The sequence below is a fragment of the Oreochromis niloticus genome, linkage group LG20 (assembly GCF_001858045.2).
Source record: "Oreochromis niloticus isolate F11D_XX linkage group LG20, O_niloticus_UMD_NMBU, whole genome shotgun sequence".
Taxonomy (NCBI): Eukaryota; Metazoa; Chordata; class Actinopteri; order Cichliformes; family Cichlidae; genus Oreochromis; species Oreochromis niloticus.
The window spans coordinates 14,879,243-14,904,849 of record NC_031984.2 but is presented as its reverse complement, the minus strand read 5'-3'; the positions used below and the strand labels follow the sequence as shown (position 1 = coordinate 14,904,849).

General features: G+C 40.6%; 1 protein-coding gene across 20 annotated transcripts in view; it reads left to right on the top strand.

Annotated features, from left to right (window-relative positions):
• LOC100696506 (membrane-associated guanylate kinase, WW and PDZ domain-containing protein 1) overlaps positions 1-25,607 on the top strand; it is a 90,215-nt gene that overhangs the window by 16,379 nt on the left and 48,229 nt on the right. For 19 of the 20 annotated variants that reach the window (XM_025901414.1, XM_025901405.1, XM_025901406.1 and 16 more), the window contains exon 2: positions 10,621-10,737. In XM_025901414.1, the coding sequence (XP_025757199.1) occupies positions 10,621-10,737 (117 nt within the window). Of the gene's footprint in view, positions 1-10,620; positions 10,738-19,649; positions 19,919-25,607 lie in introns of those variants that run through there. The other variant, XM_025901411.1, reaches the window with a different exon arrangement.

Here is a 25,607-nt window from a genome sequence, read left to right as displayed (position 1 = left end):
ATGTTTTCATGCTATCTCGTCTGTCTTCCTGTTTGTTTTCTCATGTCTTCTTTTTAAGGAAAGACAGCTTGTATTGTGTGTTGAGGATGATTCTCTTTGAATAGCCAGGACTGAAATGCACCTGTGAAGGTTTTCAGCATCATAATAACCACACTGGCTGCTCAGATCTAAGGACTTTAGATCTGACTAAGGCTTTAATCTTATCTCAGCTGCTGATCCCCAGCTATCAGTCTGATGTGTGTTATCTGTGCTCGTGTGTTCATCTGCTAGTGAAACATTCTTGCATTCTTGCGGTCTGCAAGAAGGTTTCTTGAACCCACTTTATAACCTGTAATTCCTGCTCACTTTCTGGTTGGGAGTACTTTTTTTCAGTACATTAGCTAAATCCTCTGACAAACTTGCACAGCTGGCATTTCTGAGATACCGCCACCTCTCAGCACAAAATCCTGGTAGCCATTGCATTACAAAGTGAAATTCACATGACGGTGATAATTTAATGATTCTCCCTGTGGGGCCTCGTGTTTTTCAGCTATACAGAGCCCTGTGTATTTGATGGATAACCCCTAAGTTAGGAAGGCTATCTTTGTAAAAGTGGGGCTCCATATATGGTAAATTCATTATTACTTAGTTTAACATAGCAGAGAGTTTTTTGGATGTCCCGTCTCCTCTTCTCCCCTTCGAGCGAACTTCACTGGTTTGTTTGTGTGCTGGATCAACAGCACAAGCAGTCCCTTCAATTACAGCCCTCAAGGTACAAATTAGTGGTTATTACACTGGGTGGAGAAGCTTCCCATTTTCCACTCCTTCATCTAAATACATATAAACCATAATTCAAGCCTAATGTGGTAATTTCTTGTCTTGTGTTTTATTGTGTTTCGTCATATTAGCTGGCTGGTGATGATATGTTCATCCCTCTGGTGTGATGTGCTCCAGACTGCTGCAGCAGTCGACAGGCGGGGGAATTAAAAGAGGAGGTGGGACACGTATCTCTTCCCTCTCTCATTGCCCGTGGTCATTGGCTCCTGTGAAAGAGGGGACATTAATGACAGAGGGGCCCTTTGTGTGTGTCATGACCAGGCAGGCAGTGACATTTAACAGAAGCAGCCAGTTAGAGCTGATGGCACGCTGGCATACCGACAACTGTAGCCTGATGCTCTCTATCAGCATCAGGGAGGATTCAACTAGCCCAAAGCATCTTTTTTTTTAAAACATATGTTGCCCATGGGAGGAAAACAGATACAATGGTGTATTAAAATAGTTGCTTTGTGTGCATTTTTTTTTTTTTTTTTTTTTTTTAGAAACGTGGCACAAAGAAGTGTTTTTCCTTCACATTACAAATGAACTCCAGGGATAAGAATAGAGATCCTGCCATCTGGAGTGTGTTGAGTTTGGTGTTCCAGTATTTGACAGGAAAATCTGTCCGTGTTTAGTCTGTGTTAAAATATTTTTGGCTGTTTATCTTGGATCGTGCCCACATCATTTAAGATCGACCCTTGTCTTCAACCTCAGGTTTCTAGACTTTCTTTTAGTTTTCATAGTTGAATAAACCTTTGATTCGCCTCCTCGTGCATTTTTTTTCTTTCTTCATCCTTTGTCCTGCTCAGCTAGTAACACAGAGCAAAGGGAAGAGTAGGCCTGGGTTCCTCTGGTTATATTTAGCAATGAACAGATGCAGCGCACTGGAGTGGAACATACCGCCTCTGCTCGCTTTGCTGTGTGTGCTTGTGTGTTTTTGCGTGTCTTTGACTGTGACTCTTCCTTCAAACCCATTCTCCTATCATGCTCTGCTGACTCTGACTCAGCAGCACAACGCAGGACAACTGGGTCAGGACTGGGTTCTGCATATTAAACTGTCTTGACAAGCTTATTGTCAACTATGTGCTGCTCACTTTTAAAAAAATGATTTTTTTATATAATACAAATATAAAATAATACTGAATAGAGGAGAAGTGTCAAACATTTAGCCCAGATGGGTCTGACTGGCTTCCTGAAATGCTCTAATCTAGCATTTAGAAATTACAGAGAAGGACAGCAAACATTTAGAAGGCATCAAGTTGTGAAAATGAATCATGTAAAGAGTGGTTGACTAAACTGTGATGACCTGCCATACCACACCAAAGTAAGGTGACCAAGTTATGCGACAGTGTTTCTTTGGTTTAGGAGAGTTGAGTTTGTTTGCAATGACCGTCCTGATTGATTGTTCTTGAATGAGAAAGTTTTTTTTTTTGTTTAATTTTGCAAAAAAAAAGGAAAAGAAGTCATAAATACTTTCGGCATATTGGCATATGGCATATGGCATATTTTCATGCTGGGTGCCCTTCTTGATGCAATCCCTGGGTGTCTCCTCCCAGAACTGAACAATGTGTAAATCGCTACACTGTGGAGGCACCAAGTCCCCTCTGAGACGCTTGACATTTTTTAATGTTTGTCATTTTTCATGTTTGACAAAATAATTGTCAGATTAATCAGTACAATGATTTCATTGCCATTCTGTTGTTAATGTAAGCCGCTCTGCCCCCCCCTTTTTTTGCATTTACGAAATGTGTTATTCAAAAAATATGCAGCAAAACACAAACACAGTTTTTGCTTTTTGTTGTTAGCAAACTCAGTGTAACTTTTAACTTTTGTGCAGTCGTGACTCTTACTCTTAAATTGGCCAACAAAAAAATATATATGAAAACAGATATAAGGAAGGAAGAATGACTTTTCTCACTTTCACATTGTGTCACTGCCCAGATGGTGTTATTTCGACAGAAAATAACATTTGCTGAATATGATGCTGTCACTTGGGTTCCTATCTGGTTTCTCCATGGTCCCATTGAAAGCGGGCTTACAGTGAGAGTAACATAAAAGGAGTTCTGGGTGTGGCTGGTTATGGAGGTAATTATAGGAGGAGATGGCAGAGGACCAGTCCATAGCTGTATGGCAGACCTATCTGTGATTGTTGTTTTTTCCTCTCCACCCCTGGCACTCTGATTGCAGGGCTGCTAGTGGTGAACATGTGCAGATGACCCTAAATCCACTTCCTTTCTGTCTCTGTATGTGCATATGGCCGTAAGGGAGCGACAGAAATCGTGTGTATGCATTCAGTTCCCATAAGAACAAAAATGTTAGATCCATGTTTAATATCAGTACTATCAAGTCTACTATCAGCTGTCATTAACTGGCCAGGATAATGGATGTGTAATAGCTGGAGATTGCAGCTACTTTATCACACCGAGAGAGTCAAGTGAAGCACATCACTGACAGCAGGAGTATTTGATTAGTTTTGTCTCTTGCATCCCACCCGATGTTAACCTCTCTCAGGCAGCCCCTCCTTATATTACTGGATAATGCAGAGTTAAATGCTCTCATCTGTAACTGGAGAGTCTAATGTTGACTGACGGGATGTGCTGGGACCCACAGGAAGCTGCTGAAACAATGGAATTTACTGTTTAAGAACCAACATTTCCAGTTCCTTCTCTGTGGCTATTATTTGGAATCAGCAGAGGAAATACAATATTATTTGTCGCCTGGAGGAAATACCATTTCTTTGTTTAAGCTCAGGGTTATCAGCCTGAGATGGCTTGAAACATTCAATGAAAGCAATTCAGCCCATGTGTGACTTTGTGCCACAGATAGAAGGACGCAGCCAGTGTGGAGCCTTCTCAGTTAAGCTGTGATCGAAAAAGCTATTGAGGCCTTTGTAGTTTTGCAGGACGTTTCTCTTTGTTCATCTCATCCTGATGTAGACGGTGTTATGATGGGGAACAGATCTAGATGAACTGTCTGCTAGCTTCTGTAAGTTACTGTTTAAACAGTTGGGTAGTACTATAGCTGACAGATGAGAAGGTTAGTACTACTCTGTGCTGTCACTGTTAACCTGCAGCAGCAGGCCATTAGCGCACCATTAGGACTGGAAACAGTTAGGCTGGCTTTGACTGAATACAACAGAAGTTTGTACTAGCAGTTCTGCAGCTCTCTGCATTTTATACCAGCCTCCCTCTGTTTCCAATCACTATGCTCAGCAGCTCAGCCAGCCAACAAAGCCAGTCAACTATCAGCAAGAAAATTAACAGGAGTTAAAACTTTCTTTAAAAGACAACATATTAGGTAATTTTGAAAGAATGACTGATAGCACAGCTGGAATTTTTATACCCAAATATCTTGACACAGTCACCTTTGCCTAACACCCTCTGCTTGGAAGTAAACCTTTTCTTAAGCAATAATCCTTCTGTCATCACCACAGGTGCCGTTTTATAATAGGCAGAGGTGTGTGTGCGTGTGTGTCCCTCTGCATGATTGACTGTCCTGCTCTACACATAAGGGCAACTTGCCTACCGTTTAACATCTAATCGGTGCCAGCTGCAACTTCCTCTGGAGAAGGGAGGTCTCTCCAGAGGCTTGCTGGTGTTACAGAGTTATCTTTGGGGATGTTTATGTTTGTTTTGAGTCTACTTTAATGTAAATAAAGTGGAAAACAAGTGTTTAAAGTTTCCATTATTACCATCTCATCATACAATACACACTTTTCTTAAGGTAATTACCACTTGCAGAGTATAAACTGTGCAGCATTCTCCCAGAGAGCAGCTGTAATTTAGGGATTCTTTCTGCTATGGCCAGCATGAAACTACGCCTGCTTGTGTGGTCTTTATCTTGGGATTAAACAGTTGTGTTGATTTTTTTTTTTCCGTTACACATGATTTATCAGACCTTGGTTGCAGACAGTTTTTATGTGCTGTCCAACTTGTTTTTACTACTACAAACACCTTGGTGGCAGAGTTGGAAGCGAAACTAAGGTCATCTAAGTAAAAGCAGCAGTAGCAGTTTAGTATTTTTAAAGGATTTTTTTAATTACATTTTCCTATGAAATGTGGTAAAGCAAAGTTACAAGTGAAGTGAAAGCACTCTGGTCTAAAATCTCCACATCTTTTTGTTTTGTTTTTTTATTTATTTTCTTATTAGAACCCACATAATTGAGATCCACCACTGGGGGGCAGCATCCTCTAATGACCACGCATGGCTCATGTCATTTGCCGGTTGGCTCTGTGTTGCCATGGTAACGGATCTGCGCGAATCAGGCTTGCAGGCTATGAGGATTGGAGACACAGAGGGCAGTGTTGAGCTTTAAGATGGCAGATGAATCCCAATCAGCAGCTGAGCAGAGCTTCACAGGCGCACAGCAAACACACTGATATGGTGGATATTTCCTAAAAACTGATGGCAAAAGCTGCTGACTACTTTTACATAAAAACCAATCACAAACACCTCCACAACACCGCTGGTGTTTGGATGTCTAAGCCTGTGGTTTGAATGGCATGTTTATTTCCACAGGCTTGATTGACAGGCAGTAGCAGTGACTCGTAGTGACGACAGCTGCTCTGTGGTACTATAGACTGCAGCTGCTTTGCACAGTCTTCTGCTGATGTTTTAGGCAGCCACGGCCATATGTTTGTGTGCTCTTGTCATCTGGCCAGCATGTTTTAATGCATGAGATTTTCTTTTCTTTTCATCCTCTTCAAATGTCTCTTCTAAAGACAAGCTCTTATGATAGCCTCTCCAATTAACATCACATGCCCACGACATGGATGCATTTTGTGTGTATTTATCTCTGCTTTCACAGTCATGTCAATAAATGTGAGAATGTGTAAATCTCTATCTCTTTAGATGTTTAAGTGCACATGCTGCGCCCCCCAACCCCCAGCCTCCACCTCCATTTCCAAAATGAGACAGGGATGCATAACTAGATTTAAGGTTATGTAATGCTGACTGGAGGCATGGAGGATGTGTATAATCCACTCTTATTTGGGTTAAATCCATCTCTCTCCGGCGCTCTCTGTCAATCTGTAAAAGGACAGGGGCCTCACATATTCACACATCTCTCTTCTGCCTCATCAGACTTGAAAAGCACCAATCTCTGTCACACACAGTCTTTTACCAGCCAGCTTCACAAACATCTTAACTCCCAAGAACCATCTCTCAAAGCGCTAATGTCTCTGGTGTCTCAGATTTTTCCCTGATGGAGTGATTTGATTGTTATGAAAATCAAGAATATCTTCTTCAACTTCTTAAAGGATCCATCTTATCATTTAGACACAGACTCGCTGTCATTTTCACTGACAAAATGATATGGCATTTTTTGGGCTGCATGTGTTTGTGAAAGACATTTATACTTGCTATATCGCCCGTGTTTACCAAAACTAAGGTCTGATATTCATTATTAAGGTTAGACAGGCATCATAATATGTAATTAATTTGATAATATGCCATGATAACTTTATATTACAGAAGATAAGGTCAGAAAATATTCATATTTTACATAATAAAACTGTGAATATTGTAAATATGATCTTTGAGGAAAAGCATTTAACCATTGTCTTTTAACTAATTCATTGTCTCGCCTTAAATTCTTAACTATCCAAGCAGTTTTGTTGTAAGGATAGCATTGTTAGTCAGTCAGTCATTAACTACTACAAAGTAGATATGTCCTTTGGTACAAACATTTATTTTTCCCAGAGGATGAAGGCACTATTTCTTGTGATCCTCTATTTTTTTCCTGTAGCAACTGCAACACATTCATGGATGGAGCCTGTGTCACTGCTCTGTGTGTGGCTTATTTATAGATTTAAAAAATGCACACCAGGCCTAGTAAAGAGTACAAGCATCACAGTTTTGCTACTTGTACAGCACTGCTGCCATCCTGGATCTGTGGAGAAATCAGGGTTGGAATGGTTTCTCCAACTTTCTGAGTGGGAAGTTCCATTTGAAAATTCCGAATTGCAACTCGAGATTTCTGACTTTCCACTTCTATAAGCCCTTGGTTTTTGTTTAGACTTCTTCTTTTACCAGAGCAGTTTTTACTTGCTTACGTATCTTCTTTTCTTAACCTGATTAAGAGACACCCATTCCTTATGGCCCATTCATACCCACCACATTGGATGCATTATGCACAAACACCAACACAACCAGCTCTGTACCGGTTACATCAGTACTGAGAGTGGGTACTTGCTGCAGTATTCTCCTGAACAATAGGTGTCACCACTCAGACAAAACCTCAATATCAGCAGTATTACAGGAGGAGAAGAAACCAAACACAGATCCAAGGAAACTGCACATTTTTTTTAATCACATAATTTTCTTCCAGAAAGTTCAATCTGCTGCAGGATCTCTCTCTGTATTATCTAGGAATCATTGAACTGGTACACAACCAGCCAAAACAACACCAAAGTGGACCTTGTGCAAGCGGATATGACAGATTAATCTGCAGAATTCAATGACTCTGTAGACTTTACACTATATATGTATTTGCTGCTACAGGTTAAAACATTTTTTTCACATTACATCACAGATATTAACATTTTTCCATGTTATAAGGTCTAACAGATTCAAATCAAAAATGTATATATTCAGTGCAGCAGTATGTGCCTTTTAAAAAAACTAAACAAAAAAAGAACAACAGCATTATAAAGACTGTGTTTGGAGAGACTAGTTGTGGATTAGCAGTAGCTGTATGAGAATGTCCAGTACATTCCCAGTAACAATACATGGCTCTTAGCGTACACAATACAGGGATCTCCATTCAGCTCATGGTGAATTGAACAATTCACCATGTCCATTGTTCAAACAATCTTTGGAACACTGCAGCACCGTCGTCGATGAGATATTATCTCCACTTTTTACGCCACATCTGGTTGTTTTTGTTGCATTTTAAAGCTTTGCCTTTGTTTGTGTCACATGCTGCTGGAAAACCGCTTTAAATAGGTCAAGAAAAAAATGGTGTTTTAGTTAAAGTCCTTGAACATGGTAAGAAATTGAAAAAAAAAATCCTAGGCCCCATTTTCTTGTAACAAAAATATATGAGAAATTGTGACTAATATGTATCAAATCAAACCATGAAGTTTCCATCTCTCTGGTTCTGAGACGAGTGCTTATTTTGTTCAATATCTTTATAGAAATATTTTTTAATTTTACAGTTTAACTTGCAGAAGGCTGCATCTTCACCACCAAACCATTTGCTCATTTGCTTTGCACAACAGCATTTGTAATTAAAAATCCAGGTAGAATATAAATAAACAGCATATAAAGTGTATACACACACACACGCACACACACATACACATGCCACAGTGGTAATCTGTGATCCACATGCCTATAATCCTCATAAATATTGAATATTTGATGACTTTCTCATTGATGGAGCATGACACCTAGGCGGCCCACCCTCTGCTAACTATAACACCCATGGGAGCTGGGGGTTGTTCCTGACAGCGGTCTTATCTCAGGGAAAGCATCTGAGCCAGCAAAACTGACAAGACAGTAAAGACGCCCGCTAATGTATGTGTAACATATCTTATTTTAGATGAAGCGCTGTTTGTACAAATCAAATCGCTACAGACATGAAAATAGCAAAGGATGCAGTGATTCAAAAAGATGTGTGTATGTGTTAAAGCGGCATGTGTGAGTGTGTGAGTGTGTGTGTGTGTGTGTGCTTGCATGTCTGAGAGAGTATGCTGTTGTATCTGTTTTTCCTTTTACAATCTGACTTCTGCTTGCCTAGCAGGGACCGTAATGATGGTCGTCAGCACTGGCTGGTTGCTAGGTAACAATTACCTGACTGTGCTTTGCTTGCACTGAATTACACGGTGGGCTATGTGTGTGTGTGTATGTGTGTGTGTACAGAAACTGAAACATACAACAACGTAGAATCTTAGCCACTGTCTCCAGTTTTAGGGCAGAAAACACCCAGGAGCAGAATCACTGTAATATTATTAGCCCAGCACTGATTCTGAATCTTAGCTGTAAACTTAAACTCAACTTCTATTTTAATATTGTTTTCACAGAGCTTCAAATTTGTGTGTAAACAAACTGTTTTGGAACTGTAATCTCATTCTTCCTTCATGTTTGGTTTAGATGTGTTTTTTGTTACTCTAATATAAGAAGCTTAATTCTCTGCGCCTCGTATTATTGGTGTTACTTCAGTGGCGCTCAAGTGTTTATAGTTGTGTCCAAGGAGAGGGTGGCAGGTTGGATGCGACGAGGGGCAGATGATGATGTCACGTTACATGAAACCTCAGGATAGATGACTAGTACTCCTCTGCTTTAGAGCTTCTTTTTTTTTTTTTTCCTTCCGATGATTCTGCTTTGTCTCTTATTTTCTAATGTTTTTCCTACTTCTGAATAGAATTTCTTCCAAAACTGGAAAACCTTCCTGCCTCCTTCCTGGCTTAGATTTCTCCACCCTGAAAAGCTTCTACTGAAACTAAAGGCTACGGCATTTCCAGGTCTTACCTGTTCTCTACCATTATGAAAACCATGTTCTTTTTTGAACATTAATAATTCTATTAACTTGAACAAGCTTTTATGTTTTAAATTTTGCTTAATCGTTGTCAAATGAAGGTTAAAAATATGTGCTGTATGACCTGCTCCTTGGAGGTGTACTAATTCAGGAAACAATCATACTGATCTTATTCATAGATTAGAGATACCCTACTGACACTGATCGCTTAGGTCAGCAGTAGTTAGTCACTTCATGGATCAGCTGGACCCCAGCTGACAGAAGCTTTATTTTACATTTCAAGAGAATGTAGCTGTGGTCTGCCATACTCATTCCTCTTTTCTCTCACATTACAAGAGCTAAAAAATTGGCCCTTTTTATTTCACTGTAGCATTAAATTCCATCCAAGTCCCATCAGTTGTAAAGTAAAGACTACCTACTTGAAAAGCGCTATATAAATCCAATCCATTATTATTATTATTATTATTACTCAGTAAGGACACTGACCCTGGTATCAGGAAGCACAGAGCAAGGAGAGACTCCTCTACTATGAACTGATCCCGACAGGAGGCCATGGCACCTCCCCCAAGAACTGCGTGCCAGCTCTCCCAGACATGGATGATATATTTGGAGATCATTAAATGGTCCTAAATGAGACCCTGGCGTGAGAGCGAGCTCTGACCATCTGGCCCCATTGTGAGCGCCGGAGCTCTGTTCAAACTCAGCCAGCAGCATCCTCACGCCTGATTGGATGGTTGATGAGTGTGTATGAATATTCCAACCAATCAGACAGCCTCATAAACAGTTACCTAAACCTGCCTCAGTCTCTACCTTTCCCAAATAAACTGACCATCCCAGTACATACTGTGTGTGTTTCCCTGCTGTAGTCAAACTGTTCATAAGGCCCTAACTCTGTTTTTACATTAGCCCCAGTATGCATCCCTAATTCTCTTTCGGTTTCATGAATGTGTTGACCATAGAACTCCTCGTGCATTATGAATGGGAACATCGTTATCTTGTAACATACTAACCTGATCAGAACAAAAATGTTTCATCATTAATTCATTAATATGATCACTCAGAACAAGTCTTTTACTGTTGGGTTATTCATTTGGGTCTTTCTTTTAATTTGTCATATTATCACATATTTACTGTATTCGTCAGTATGAATCAGATGTATATGTAACAAGTTATTGTTTATTTACTGTCTGAGAAAGGTCTGGTCCTCTGTCACTATTTGAACAATGGAAATGTCGTGGCCTTTCATGACATTACTTGAGGTTGAATGAAAGCATGTCAGCAGTGAAAGGATGTCCTTTTTTGAGGTTTATTTACTCGAGCTGTTTTTGTCTGGCCATGTTTTCCAGGTCACAAGCTCAACAAGGATCTGAAGCACTACCTGAGCTTGAGGTTTCAGAAGTCTTCCCCTGACCACGAACTGCAGAAGACAATCCGAGCCAACTTGTATCGTCATGCTGTGCCTTGTGAGTATTACTTTTTGTTGTTTGTTTGTTTTTTTAAACATCATTTCTTCATCATTGTTTTAATGACCAACTGTTTTATGGCTTGTTTTATGGCTTGTTTACCATTCAGTCTTTTTTAATTTAATCCTTTCCTTTCTTGATAAATTATCCTGTTAGTCTTTATGTCCCTGTCATCATTTAAAATTCGCACAAGCTTTGCTTCTAATCAGGGAAAAGGGAAACATGTATTTTTCAAACACACTCGCTGTCATTTTTCTTATTACTGCCCATTAAAGCCACTTGTGTAGATTCCTGTCCGATTATGTTGACCACGCCAGAGTAACATTTTTGCAGCTGTCTCACATCACTGTGAAAGATACAAAAAGCGTGGCTCAAGCCAAACACCCCGCGCTGTGCCAGACTCCACAGCTGGGCTCAGTTACGTCACAAACAGTTGGATGTGCGGCTGGGTGACACAGCCCAGCTTTACTCAGTTCATTTTCCTACTGTACTCATGTCACGTTTGTGTTTCCAAAGCATTTTGCTTGAATTATGTTGGCCACGAGGCTTGAGGCCTTAAGTGTTTCAGCAAAGCAGCACAGTAGATGTTTTCAGCTTGCGTGTGTCTGTTAATGTTTCCCCCTGAGAACTTTATCTGATTATGATATGTACAGACATTAATTAAACAGGCACAACAGAGATCAGCATTACCATGACCACTCGCTCCTGTTTCTCTGAAATGGGACTTGGTGTTGGTTTGCATGTGTTTGCATTGCAGTGCTTCCTAATAAAATGTGGCTTCTAGTCTAATGGATTTTTTTCTCTCCCTGGGTCACTCTCTTGTTCTTTGCCTTTTCGCTCTTTGCTCCCCATCTCTGGGTGTCTTTCTCTTACGCTCAGCCATGTGACTGGTAAATCCGGCTCTCTGAGCCTCACCCGGTGCCCTGCCTGGGATTATGATGTTCTGATATATTGAAAATAGATTCCTGTCCGATTATGTGATGAGTATGTTGGACTTTTGCAAAGTTCATTGCATGATGGAGAGACCCCTGTGTGCTAGGACAGTGTTGACATAAACATCAAAACGAAAACTAAACAACAAGAGATTTTCAAAATAAAGCTACTGTAAGGTGGTCTAAGAGAGACCCAAAGGTTTTGTTTCTATTTTTTTGACTTTTTACCCTAAGAAATTGTGGATGCAAATACTGTACCTTTTCAGTGTATTTAAAAATGTTAAAATATACAAATTTTGTTCGTGGTCATCTATAAAATCTTTAACATGACTAAAATACAGCTGTAACAGCTTCAGCATCTAAAGAAAGATAAGTTGCAGGATGGATATACAGTAGTCACTACGTCTGTGTCTCTAAAAGCCAGGCCCAAAAAGTCCTCTGCTTATTTTTTGGGAACCTTGACCAAGCAGGTTGGGATTCACTTCCTTTTTAGAGATAACTGTCAGCAGATTCAGTAAAACCTTTTAAGATCTCTTTAACTGCAAGAAATTAATCTTTGGGTCATTGCACACTGATTTTTATTTTTACAAGAGCGCTTTTATTAAGAGGCTGAACTTTTATCATGGCTGACTGATAAAATCCACAAGAGAGGAAATGTGCCAGTGCAACTGAATTGTCATCATGAAGGTTGGTTTAAGTCTCTAAGGTCAGTGAGGAGTGAGATGTAGGCAGGACTGTGCTTTGTATGCTCTCTCTCAAAGACCCTCAATGTTTTTAGAGCTCTTATACTGTGCTGTTTGTGCATGACTTGTGATACTGTGTTTAACTGATCAGTCATTGACCTTAAAGACTCTCCTAACAAATGTGTAGAGAACAAACCTCTACATAGCTAAACTTAGCTGTTAACAGGACTAAATATCAGTGTCAGGGACCAAACAGTAAGGCACAATGTAAGAAGTATTTTTTTTTAATCATTTTTAATTAAATGAAAAATTGTAACACTGTCCACAAAATCCCAAATGGTGTAAAGACATCCAAAAACTCAAAATAAATTCAACAAAAGAAAACCAAAACTGAGATTAGGTTAATATAACCAACTTCACCTAACAATTCAGGCACACAGATTTAATGTAGACATAGGTTAGACAGAAAAGGTGAAGCACTTAGACAAACAATAACAATGAACAAACTTAGAAAACTTTAAAATAACATCAGTCAACTAATATTTTTTTACAAATCAAGATTAACTTATATCAGATATAATCATATTTCTAAAATATATATAGAGAGATTTTTTTTCAAGTCTCCCTCCCAATTTCATAGCCCCTGTTTTCAGTCCACTGTTGGACTCTTCCATTTCCTGCTCATATTGTATAAAAATCTCTCTAACCCATCTAGCCAGTTTTTCGGAGCATGGGGGGAAACACTTAGGGTAAGTGTTACTAGCAAACAAATAATAAATAAAAAAAGCCTAAGACAGAACTGGTCACTATGTACTCACATTAGAAAACAAATGCTTTAAATAAAAGTAATATTAAAGCAAGACTGTGTGCCAAATCTTTTTTTTATTATGTTTGTGTGAAAAATAGATTAAAAAAAATATGAACACTGAAGGGTGTCTGGTGGAGCCACTACAACCAGTAACATGTTCACAATGCTGATATGTAGCTGGTGTAATCTACCAGATTTGCAACAGTAATTTAGCATGTGATTAGCACTTAACACACAGTCTGACCAAGGGTATTGGTTTTGCTGGTTTGGCATCAAGGTTGTTGAAACGACTGATAAAAACACGAGAAACGGTCATAATAGCAGTCAATTATAATATATACTGACTTGGCACTTTGTTGAATCTAATGTAATCAGCCAATTACATGGCAGCAAGCTAGTGCATTTAGACGTGGTCAAGATGACCTGTTGTAGTTCAAAGCAAAGATCTGAATGGGGAAGAAAGGTGATTTTAAGTTACTCTGATTTGTTGTTGGTGTCAGATGGGCTTGACTGAATATTTCACTCCACTGGAATTTTCTCACAGAACCATCCATAGAGCTTGAAGAGAAACACTGGAAAAACATAAAAATATCCAGAAGGCGACAGTATTTTGTATTGTCCTCAGAAGAGAATGGCCAGACTGCTTTAAGCTGATAGAAAACAAACAGTAACACAATTACTTGTTGCACTTGCTGTATGTAGAAGAAAATGTAAGATTGGAAAATGTTGCCTGGTGTGAGTCTACTTCTACTTCTACTTCTACATCTAGCTGGTAGGGTCAGAATTTAACCATGAAAGTATGGATCCAACCTGCCTTGTATTAAAAATTCAGGCCGATGGTAGTGGTGTAATTGTTTTGGGATATTTTCTTGGCACATTTGCATTGTTTAAACACCACAGCCTGGATGACGATTGTCACTGACCCTGTCCAGCCCTTTATGGCCACAGTGTGCCCATTTTCTAATGGCTGCTTCCAGCAAGAAATGTCCAAAGCTCAAGACAGATCAAACTGGTTTCTTCAACATGAAAATGATTTCACTGTACTCAAATGACCTCCACTGTCACCAGATATCTTGCACAGGAAATTTGCATCATGGGTGAGCAGCCAACATGTTTGCAGCAACTACTTGATGCTGCCATGTCTATATGGACTAAAATCTCTAAGGAATGTTTCTAGCAAATTGTATATATATATATATATATATATATGTTCAACAAGTTATATACCACAAAGAAGGCACTTTGGAAAGCAAAACGGGGTTAAACCCAAAACTGGTAAAGTGTATCTCATAAATTGTCTGGGTACATTGTTGAGGGGACATTAACCTCTGTAATTTATCTGAATTTTTTGAGTATTAACGTACACGTTACAGACTAATTTTTGACACATGACGTCAATATCTTCACACATTTACTATAGATTAAAATTCCCTACTGGGCATATCATTAATTTGTCATTTTAAAACAATACTATAATGTGACACGTCACTTTCTCGTGACGTCCTTCTGCTCCTTTGTTAACCAGCTTTTTTTTTTTTGTTTCCAACCACGTTCTCCACAGATGGGGATGGTGGCTTTCTCTACATGCATTGATTTTATACCCCAGTGTTTGTAGGACTACTGTGATAGTACTGTGTATGAGCTCATTGGTTTCAGTGATTCTGATAGTAGGGCTGGAGGTGGTTTCACATCTGAAAGCATTCTTGTCTGTTGGGACTTTGTCAGTGAGCTCAGGGAGTCATGTCCTTGGTTTTGTGGCTACCTTGGCCTCATCATTCATTCTCAGCTCAGCAGATGCAACTGCTACAGCAGTTGGGTGGGCATTATGTAGCTCAGCTAGAGTATTCCAGTCGATCAGGGTCAGCTCATTATGTCCACACTGCTCACTACTGTTCATATTGTTCTGTACTTTGGATCTTCAGCTTCAATAGTAGCTTTGCTATACTGATGTTATAGCATTGAGCTACCAGGTCAATGTGGATGTTTGCCTTCCACTTATCCATAGTACATACGTTGTAACATGTAGTGGCTCGGCTCGGCTTGGATAGTAGCATTCCATTAACTCTCCTTGTCCATGACTTGTTACTAGCCCACCTCTCATCAGTATTTGATGGTTCCCCAACACCTTGCTAAGCTGGGTAACAACTGAACCAGTATGGCTTTAGTTGCATCTCTTGATCATCTTCCAAGGTAGGGTTGGGGTTCTAGCCTTGAGGTCCTTACTTTAATGCATGGTTTGACCAGGGTTCGAACCCCGACCTATTGTTCCAAAGACTATCCAGCTGCTATATATAAAGCAGCTGGAGAGACACACAGACATATTGTCTTGTGGCCCTTTTTGGGTCACAACACTGTGTGTGTGTATATATAACATTGAAACGTTTATATTGTTTAACCCCTTTCTCCCTTTTCCTGTTCCGTCTGCTCTCCCTTTAGTGACTTACTATCCCTGCCACCTCCTTTATAGTGTCTCTACTACAAACAGACACACACATGCAAATATAGTCTTAGCATGACAAGGCAGAATAACAAAAGCAGTCAAATAAAGGACACACTTCTCAGCCCTGTGCTTCCTTTGTCTGTGTCTCTCGTGTCTCCTCCCCCTTTCCTGGCTACATGTGTTGCTCCCACTCCACTTGGTTGACTCGAACAGGTGCCTTTAGCGCTGACACTATCTGAGGTATTTCTTTTTGCTTTTGGGCTTGTGCGTGTGTGTGTGTGTGTGTGTGTGTGTTTATAGTAAGAGCACCTCTGCCTCAACCCACCCTCTTCTCCCGCATATCCCCGCTGATACAGATGGCCGTTGTTATCATGTGCAGCAAATGTCACAATTGATAGACAAGTTGCTCTCTCGTGGGATTCATTTCTCTCTCACATCTACAGCTGCTGCTTGCGGATGAGGGTTATCTCAGCATTATCCCAGCGTTTTGAGCCACAGAGTGAACCAATCTTCCCTCCCCCACCTGATCTCTCCCTCCCTCCGTCGCTCTCTCTCTGCTCCCTCACTCTGTCGTTCTCCTCTCTTCACATCAAATCCTCCTGTGAGTGTCAGCGTTCCTGTGGCTCGGCGGTGGCTGCTGCCTTCCTCAGTCTCTCTCTGTTACACTCTAGCTGCTCCCACCGTCTCCCTGCCTCTACTGCTCTCACCCACCATCTCCTGCTCGCTCTCTCTCTCTTTCTCCCTCCCCTCCTTGCTATCTTTCACTCCCTCGCTTCCTTGTTTTCCACTCCACTGCCGATCCTGGGGAAGTCATTGTGGGAGACAAATTTCTCTGTTTGCCGTTCACACAAAGAAAGGGATTACGGGTTGATTTGTTGGCTCCGGGCTCTCTCTGCATCCAGGCAAGTGGCAGCTCCTTATTCTATCCTTATTCACTCCTTCTTCTTTTTTTCGCTCTCACCATCATCCACGATCCAAAGGCTGTGATGTATGCATGGTAGTGTGTGTGTGGTTGATGCTGTGTATATAGGCTAAGGGAATCAGGGAAGGTGGGGGTAGGGGTGGGAATTATGTGAGGGAAAGAGGGGGGGCAGGCACACTTGGAGCAGGCACGTCCAACCCAGAGGGACAGATGGCCAGTAGCCCTGGTGCTTTTTCCTCTTTGGTTTTCTAATTCACCCTGCAGGCTTTGTATAAGGCCCACTAATACACAGACCTCCTTTCAAGAAGCAAGAGATGGCTGCTCTCTTTAGCTAGAAGAAGGAGGGGGGGCATCTGTATGTGATGAACGGACAAGGTATACGAGAGGAAGGAGGAGGGGGCTGCTCTAGAGGCAGAGCAGGTTTTTAAGAAGGGGTTACTACAGGAGAGAAGAGGAGATATGAGGAGCTGAGAGGGAATGGAGAGGGGGTCATCAGCCTTGAATACATGGAGGTCAGGTCCAGATGCTGCTCAAACAAAAGGGCTTCTCTGGGGGAACGGCAGGGGGAAGCGTGGCACTCGCCATTGTGTGTGTCGCTGCATTGCAGGGTGCTGCTGGGGAGCCTCATGCTAATGATGGCCATTCATTCTTGTAACGGATGAGTGGGCCCCAGCTTCTGTTTGCCTTCTTTTCACATACACACGGTTCATATTTTGTTCGTGACCAAATATCAGCTGCGTTAACACACAATTCTCTCTAGAAAAGGCAGAGGAAGGAAAAATGATGGCTTCTAAGCTCACTGAGGAAGCTGGGCAAATATGTGTTTTTGCATAGTAATGATGCATGAGGACAGGTGCAGCCTCTGTGTTCAAGGACTTTGTGAGGTTTATGTTTAATGCATGTGGTGTTTGGTTTTAGTATATTTTGCAGATACAGTCACAAATGACTATTATTTCCTACTATTAGAGTAAATAACAGAACCAATACAGAACCAATTTTTAAATCTGCAAAAGAACTGCAGATCTTCTTCCTTGTTTGTCACTGTGATTGGCAAGTGGGTGAAAGTCAGCCCTGGAGGCTATGGTCCTCTGTTGTTTTGTTATTGACAATTTCCTTCAGGCCCTTTTCTTATGGTACACTATTCAGAATTACCGTTATCAAAGCACAACCTCTGTTTCTCTTTCTATTTCTGCACTTGGAGTTAAGAACAAACTGTACTCTGAGCCTGGTCTTACATCAACTTAATCAATACTGCTGAAGAACCACTGTGATCATGAATATAAAGTGAGGCTCACAATAATGTTATTGTTATTTATAATCCTCATTCTGCTTTGCTCACCAAGCTCATACATATAAGACAGCCATCCTTTGATCTTGTGAATACTCAAGTAAGGATGTGAAACCGTTGAGAGGCTAGTCTCAGTCACTCAGGTCAAGTTAAGGTGATCAGGGCCTGATTAATGAACCACTAGCTTGTTCTTTAACTGTAGAAGTATTCATGTACTGTAGTTCTCTCAGTTTAGCTCGGGGTGATTGCACTCCCTGCATGCTCAGACTAGACTCGTACTTCAGCAGAAGTAGAGACCTTTGCCTCACATGAAGGGAAAAAAAAAGCTTGTGTGTTTAGAGAATATTTTTGACTAGCTGGCAGTCAGGCTAGCTGGTTAGCTGTTAGTGTTGCGTGTGACAATGACACCTCTTTTGAACTTTTTGAGTTCAGTGAACTAATAAACTGGCTGAACAAGGATTCTTTGTTGTGATCATGAAGACTAGTCTCTGTGTGTGTCTCGTGATGATTTGGATCTGTTGTGGTGGCCAGCTAGTCTGCATTCTAGCTAGCCAGTTCCTCCAAGCAGTGACCATGACTGTGGCTTAAAATCTCTACAATCAGATATAGTCAATCTTCATATAGCTGCGGTATTGGAGTTTGGATCAACACTCCCTTACTCATGATAAAGCCATAGTTGTTGTCAAGTTGCACCCAAATTATTGCCCCACTGGTGCATTAATTACATGACATATTAAGAATGGACCGAACCTCATAATGTCCTTGAGGGTTTTTCTTTCTTATATCGTAACTGGTTAATTGAGTAGTGCATTTGTCCGTTTTGCAAACTGTAAGTGATGAGCAAAGTTTTACATGGCAAATTGGTTGTGTTTTTAGAACTATTTTTGGAAACATTACATTTCAAGGTTGGCTTGAAATCCTTTAAATCACTGATTTTTGTACACATTAAACAAGTTATTTATATTGTTTATGTGAACATATTCATCATATATATATATATATATATATATATATATTTATTATTCTAAGCATTATGGGACTGTTAGACATAATCTCTGTTTAGAATGAGCCTTCCTGCTCCTAGTCATTAAGCTTAGCTAGGCTAATCTGCTTGCTATAGTTTAATTTCAGTGTGTATATATCAGAGTGCTTTTGATCTTCTCTAACTCTCACTAATTTTTCACTGCAGCAGTGCTATTATAAGTTACTTTTTTACTTCTAGTTGTGGTACAATGAGGGCTTATGTTGAAGTTGGACCACGTGAATCTGAACAAAAAGCTGCAGTCCTCTTCCCTCAGGGATGCTCCGGGGTTTTGTGATCAGGATGCCTGGGCAGCAGTCCATGTCTGCACAGGTACAGACCCGTGCTTACAAAGGTTTCCTTTGGTCAGCCATTAGGAGCTTAATCCCTGAAAGTTACTAATTAAGTCAAGCCTCTCCGGACTAGTCTGGTCAAAGGATAGTAAACGGATCCAACCAGCAAACGCCACACATAAGTATTTAGTAGACTATATGTGGCAATATATGTGGTATTGTTCTTCTACTGTATTCCCCTCTTATCTTTCTGTGCTGTATTCCCTTCTTTAACCCAGTGTTCAACCTTAGGGAGGTTTTCTCAGTCAAGGCACCTGCACAAAGCTGGTTGTATATCACAAGGGACCATGTGTTAGGTAATGCCAAGAGTCTATATTTATGACTAAGATAGCTGGAGAAGGGTAGAACAGAAAGGCAGATGAGAGAGAGAGGGAGGGAGACAGAGAGGGAGGGTGGCAGTGGGCGGGAGTATGCAAGGGGCTGTGGGGCTGCAGCCATTGGCCTCAGACAGGAACTGGAGTGTGAATAGCTCACATTGGCTTAGTCTCTAAGCTGGGCTGGACCTCTAATTTGCTCTGCTTGTGGAGCTTTGAAGAAAAACGGCAGCTGCCTACTAGCTGCCTGCCTGAATGAGTTTGCAAGCTGGGAGCTAGCACTTGCTCACAGACAGCTGGATGATCCATGGATGGTTTGGATGGAGCAAGAAAAGCAGAATCCATCCTGCTTGGATTTATCTTTTTGAGTATTTCTGTGGAATAACGAGAGAGGACGGGCACAGAAGCAGCGGCGTAGAGGTAATTCTGTGACATTTACTACATCTCCTGGGAGTGATGCCGTGTCTTCCGGGATTACGTTGAAAGAGATGTGGGTGGGGAGAATAGATGGATTCACAGAGGCAGAAATGCAGGCAGGTGGATTTTTAACAGACTGTGGGAACCGGTGCTTATGCAGATTTGTGGTGTGATATTGATAAGCTGTGATGTGTTGTGCTGTGCGTCTTTGATGACGGCGGCTCTCTTAATTGCACACACATGCATTTTTGTCAGTCTGAGCTGATGTTTGATTAGCGGCTCACTTTAAACACTGATCTGTTGACACACTACCGTTAGAGGACATTTTGCCCTGCCCCTGGCTCCTGCAGCTACATCTTTTTCTTTCTATCATCCACCTTTCCATTTCTCCCCCTCTTTGAGTCACCCTTTCTTGTGCACTAGCTAATCTGTTCTCCTCTCAGCTTTGCCTTTTAAATGAAAGCTCCTTTCTTCCTTTCCCATCTTGGGTTTTTTTTTTCTGCACCGGTTTCTAGTAGAAGGCGAAAAAACCCACAAAAAACCCAAACTGAAGTCTTAATATTATTTCATGAGATTTCCACCTAACAACGCTTCGGATTTTATGCGCTTGCCCACTATTCATTTTCAGTCCCCCTCCCTTATTCTTGGTCCCCGTATTGAAAAGCAGGGAGCTGTGGAAGCAGCAGGAGAACAGTGGCTGGACTCGGCAGTGAGCACTGTTGTGGCGCGAGCTGAAAGAATGCCCTGTTGTGCTGGGCAGCAGCAGTATTGTGTGTCTGGCCTCCTTCTCTTTAATGGGCAACTCCATCATTCCTTTATTGAAACAATCACAGCGAGAAACCTTTTCTATTTTTAATAATAAATAAATAAATAGGCTCTTTGATACACAACCTGGCCTCTTCATAAGTAAAGGGCCGGGTATTGTTTGAAAACTTTCTGTTGTAGTCCCAATAAAATAAAAGTGCTGGCAAAATACTTTCTTGTGAGAGCATGATTTTTCTATATTTCATGAAAGCAGCATTAAAGTCTTTGACGTCAAATGTTCAACCTCATCTAAACATTAATAGTTGTAAGATGTGTTTTTCCTTACAAAAGGGTGTGAAGATCGTTTCATATTTTATTTAAAATGTTACCATCTGATCAAAAACCAAATAAGCAAAGGTATAAATCGGAAACTGTCCAATTTATTTTCCTAATACCATTTTCATAATAAATATTAGCATATAAAATGTTAAAAACTAGAGATGACAAGTCCTCCAGGCCCTGTAGTAAGCTTGTTCTGTCTGACAAACAGTCCAGAACACAAACATATTTAATCGTGTAAAACAGAGAAAAGAGTGAAATATTCAGATTTGCGAAGCTGAGACTGAAGAATCTTTTGCATTATTACTGAGGGTATTTTTTTTGGTGTTTCATAGACCCATTAGCTGACAGCCATCCATACACTCACACAGTTTTACTACAAAAATAGTACTGACATACATGCATACGGGTGACACAGATACTCTACACATTTCTTTTTGATAGTTTTTCAAATCTGCCTTTTTTTGCCTCCGTTTTCTTGTGGGAGACAGGAGGAGGCATTGCAGCACCTTGCTGAACCATCCCCAGCACACTGGTAGTTAACTGAACCTGCTACAGCATGGCATGCTCCTAGCAGCTCCTCAGCCCCTGATAGGATCTGGAGTGGAATTGCTATTTGCTTAATCATTAATCTGAGGGCCTCCACTACATTGATTCTCTCCCTGTTCCCCTTCATCAATCATTATGGGCCAGCATTTCCTTTAATGGGGGATAGAAGTGCTGATTGAACGCAGCCATGGTACTGGGGACATAAAAATCATCTTGCTCCTAATCAGGGCTACAAAAAACAGGTCCAGAACCTGTCCAACTCAGCAACAGCAGCAGACTTCTAGCCTTCAAGCATCAAAATGAGGCTGGATCCTTTAATTAATTTTATGTTCAAATTATGTTCCTAAGACCTAAAATAGAAAAATATCTTATAATATGATGTATTTGTCCTATTATCTTTGCTAAAGACTTGTCCAGCTCACACCATAATGGATGCAAATGGCCACCTAACCATAGTTTGCGGTTGAGAAGCTTCCATCATCTGACCAGTGTATTAAGGGACTACTTGTGTGGATGAGGCCTTAAAGTGCTCCCTCAATCAATGCAGCTCCAGTAATTGGCTTAGAGGCCCAAGACAGTTCCATGCTAACTCCCTGCGCGACTGTTTGCTTTCTCTGCCCCGCCTCTGCTCGGTCTGCTCTGAGATGTTCACGTAATTTCTTCTAACGTCACCTCTCAGCCTCTGTTTTCATAACACACACCCTCCCCATCAACACAAAGATGTGTGTTTATTCTGGAAACAATTCCCCCAAATATGCTCTCGCTGTGGTTTAGATGCTGTACACAGGACGGTTACAAGCACATGTGATAAGATTGGGTTTCTTAAGAATATAAAGTTTGTTCTTTTATTTTATTATGACTCTAATTAAATAAATAATCCAGCTGCTGTTTTCATTACTGAAACACTCAGAGCATTGTGTGACATCAATTTGCTAAAATCCAGCCATCAGGTTAATCTCGTTCTCAGGTCAGTGCTTGTTCTTTTGTGTTCTCCCCCCTGCTATGCTCACGCTCACAACCGGCAGGGGTTAAAAACAGCAGATGTTTGGCTGAACCGGTGTGCGTGTGTCCCTGTGTGTGTCTACAAGTTTGCCTATGTCTGTTAGACAATGAGTGGAAGCTCCTCAGACCATCAACAGCAGGAAGGCGATTGAGGGTATCAGATGTCACCAAAGTGCCGTCAGCCCACTGCCTATTGTTAATACTCAGGACGGTTTTCACCTGGATTTGTGTGTTTGTGTGTGTTTGGATGTGATTATTGTTGTGGTGGCAGTGGTGTGCGCACACAAGGAAAGTTTTTTTGCGTCATCTCATTAAGATTTTGCTGTCACTGGCCATTTGTCTTTGATATCTGATATATAAATTGTGTATATAGGAGAAAAGATCTCAGCAAGTCAACAGAGTTTGAGGTCATGTAATTGTAGTCAGAGAGGTCATCTTGGCCCCAGGTAACCATGAACCAGACTGACCCAAAGGTCAGAAGAGGACAACGTGAGCACAGGATGTAGTCAGCTTCTCGCACTTTGCTTGACATCCTGCATTTCACCTTTCAATGTAAATAACAACAGCAAAAGAGGAACAATTTTGCAGTGAGAAGCAGAATCTTATCAAATGGCTTCACAGAAACAGACTCTTCAAACTGCACTTTTTTGCTTGGCAGCCTCAGCCCATCCTAAACTGTTATTATAATAATAAACATGTTGTTGTTTTTCGGCTTTTGAAAAATTCTTCAAATGACCCACAGGATCCCTTTCAGTAATGTACAATGAACCAAGTCTCAGGGGAAACAGCTGAAATATTCTATAAATTCAGGGTTTGGGTGGGTCTTCTAATGATAGATTACTAGATTTAGTAGAGATGTACAGTAATCTATAAACTGTGCTGGTGTTTGGACACAAAAGTACAGAGACAAGAGAACTTGTCTCTGTACTTTTTTGCATTTGTGTTCATATATAAAATACAGGTAAAGTAAACCTCAAATATTATTTGCTATACCTACAAACTGCTGAAGCAACTCGATTATTCTCTTTATTGGGAACCCACCCGTATCTTCACCTGGTATCTTCACCCCTTAACCTGTATACCTGACGAGGTTAGTTTTCACTCGGAGAAGGATTCCACCTGTGAGATATGACCATCCACAACCATCTCGAGCTGATGTTGGCTGCTGTGATTATCTCCCCAGTGGCTTTCTTCAGTTGTTTGTTCGGGCTCCAGCTGGATTTTCTGAAAAAATAACATAGTGATGATGCGATCCTTCGGCCTCATTAGCCAGATCTTAGTAACTGTCTTTCTTCAGTCCATGAGATGGATAGCTTTTCACAAACTTTCCCCTCCCGAGGCATATATATTCACCATAAGCAAGAGTTCATGCAAGTGGTTGTGTTTCTGTTTTTTGAGCTAAATGCTAATGTGAAAGCAGATCGTGTTTACAGTGTTCGTCATCATCAAGTTGTTTTCGTCACCTCTGAAAAAAAACACAGAAGACTTTGGTAGTGGTGCAGGGGTTGTTGCTGCTTTCTCACAGCAAGAAGGTCCTAGGTTTAAATCTAATGGTTAGCATGTTCCCCCTGTGAGCACATGGATACTCTTGCTTCCTTCCTCAGTCCAAAGACATGCTTGCTAGGTTAACTACTGATTCAAAACACTAGCCTTCCATGCTAATATTTGATAATTAGTAATTGCCATAGAAATCCATTCAACAGTTACTGAGATAGGTTAATCAAAACCTGAACATACTTTATTTCTTTATGCAGTAAATAGTGATGCTAATGGAAAAATCACAGATCATCACTTTGTAGTTTCTATCGTCGGAAATCCAATATTTGTAATATTTCAGGTTGGACAAAGGAGGATGATCAGGTCACAAGAACTTTACCATGCTGCTGACATAGTCTACCCATAAAACACTATAATTATAAAGTGTAATTTAAATCAAATATTTGAAAAATGTCAATTTCAGATATTCTCTACTTTCTTTCCCCCTCATTTTTAGCTTGTAAATGCAACATTAGAACCAGATCTCACCTTTATTCCTTTTACTCATGTATAGTGCATTATGTTAAATGTGGATATCCCTGGTAGGCCTGAACCACTTTTATACAACACAAACATTCACTCAGCTACATGAATGAAATATTTAGTCAGCCTCCACAGACAACAGCTTCTCCCGCAGCACAAACTCTCATAGCTTTCATCAGGCCAGCAGAAAAGGCTGCTGTGCAACTTAATTGCATGCAAAAAAAAAGAAGTTTTTTTTTGGTTTTTTTTTTAAACAGTGTAATGTAAAAAGCCTGTTTACACTGGTCAAACCATTTTTATGTTTATCTTTGACCTTTGTGCAAACACTGATTGGTTTGGTGGTAGCTCAGTATTTGTGTCGATGATGTAGAGCAATATAAGATGAAAAATATGGATTTTTCACTGCCAAAACAGTGAAAGTTAAGCCTTGTGCATTGTAAAAGATTCAGAAGCCAGATGGCCTTAGAATCTGCTTTTCTCTGAAGCTAGATAAAATGGCCTCTAAATGTTTTGCCACTCATCACTCGGGTGGGAGCTCATTTACAGCGTGCAGAAGCGTTCAAAAAGATCTGGAGAATGTAAACTCTGAATTATATGCAAGTCAAACTTAAGATAAATGCAAGTGGAAATTAATGTGAAATGTAGAAATAATGTTCTCTAAAGCAATTCTCTGTATGACTTCATGAGAAAGCTTAAATATAATAATCTTGGCCAATGTGATCCTTGAAGTCATGGAATATAAATAAATCAGTCATCATATTTGTGGCCAAGACATGTGAAGGAAGAGGCCTGGAGATGGTAAGACCAGCACAGTCAGTCCAATAGTTGTTGATAAGGAAAAAAGCCATCTCAACCTCATGTGTACGATTTCCTTCTATTTGTGGCACCTAGCTGAGAGAAGAGGTTTCTCTTTTGAACAATTTTGAGTCTTTCTGAGCCGTGAGCCTTCATTGCATACATCCTCTTAACCCCCATACGCTCCGAGACAAAGACGGTCGCTATATGTGTGAATGAATCACCATGAGGATGTCCATTTAAC